This window comes from Condylura cristata, unplaced genomic scaffold (genome assembly GCF_000260355.1).
Source record: "Condylura cristata isolate star-nosed mole 26May11 unplaced genomic scaffold, ConCri1.0 scaffold00110, whole genome shotgun sequence".
In the NCBI taxonomy this organism is placed as follows: Eukaryota; Metazoa; Chordata; class Mammalia; order Eulipotyphla; family Talpidae; genus Condylura; species Condylura cristata.
Window position 1 is genome coordinate 2,614 of NW_004567211.1, and position 531 is coordinate 3,144.

A 531-nucleotide genomic window follows, 5' to 3' on the forward strand; every position below is an offset into this window, starting at 1 on the left:
GGCGCCCTGCGGCTGCTGCTGCTCAGCCCGGAACCGGCCCCGAGACCCCGGCCGGGACCCACCGATGCCGTCGGGCAGCCGCTGCAGCAGGTTCTGGGACAGCAGCAGGTCCGTGAGCAGCACCAGGCCGCCCAGTTCTGCGGGCAGCTCCTCCAGCCGGTTCTCGGACACGTCCAGGCACACCAGGCGCCGCAGGTTGCCGAGCTCCTGTGAGGACACGCGTCAGGGGCGGCCGGGCACGCAGCCGGGGCAGCCGTGCCCGCACTCACCGGGGGCAGCGTGGACAGCTGGTTCCGGTCCAGCCACAGCTCTCGCAGGTTGGGCAGCGCCCCCAGGGTGTCGGGCTGCCGGGACAGAGGGCGTGAGGGGAGCCCCTCCGACCCCGCCTCCCCGCCCACTGGGGCCCCGCCCTCGCACCAGCACTTCCAGGTCGTTGCCGCCCAGATCCAGCTGCTCGAGCTTGACCAGGAAAGACAGGGACCTGGGGAGAGCAGGGGCGGCTGTGGCTGCGCTCCGGCGGCCGGGGCACCG

General features: G+C 74.2%; 1 protein-coding gene across 1 annotated transcript in view; it reads right to left on the bottom strand.

Annotated features, from left to right (window-relative positions):
- LOC101633975 (epiplakin) overlaps positions 1-531 on the bottom strand; it is a 38,773-nt gene that overhangs the window by 470 nt on the left and 37,772 nt on the right. Inside the window, exons 8-10 of the mRNA XM_012734928.1 lie at positions 418-506; positions 270-344; positions 11-207 (exon numbers count right to left, since the gene is read on the bottom strand). Of these exons, the coding sequence (XP_012590382.1) occupies positions 11-207; positions 270-344; positions 418-506 (361 nt within the window). The remainder of the gene's footprint in view (positions 1-10; positions 208-269; positions 345-417; positions 507-531) is intronic.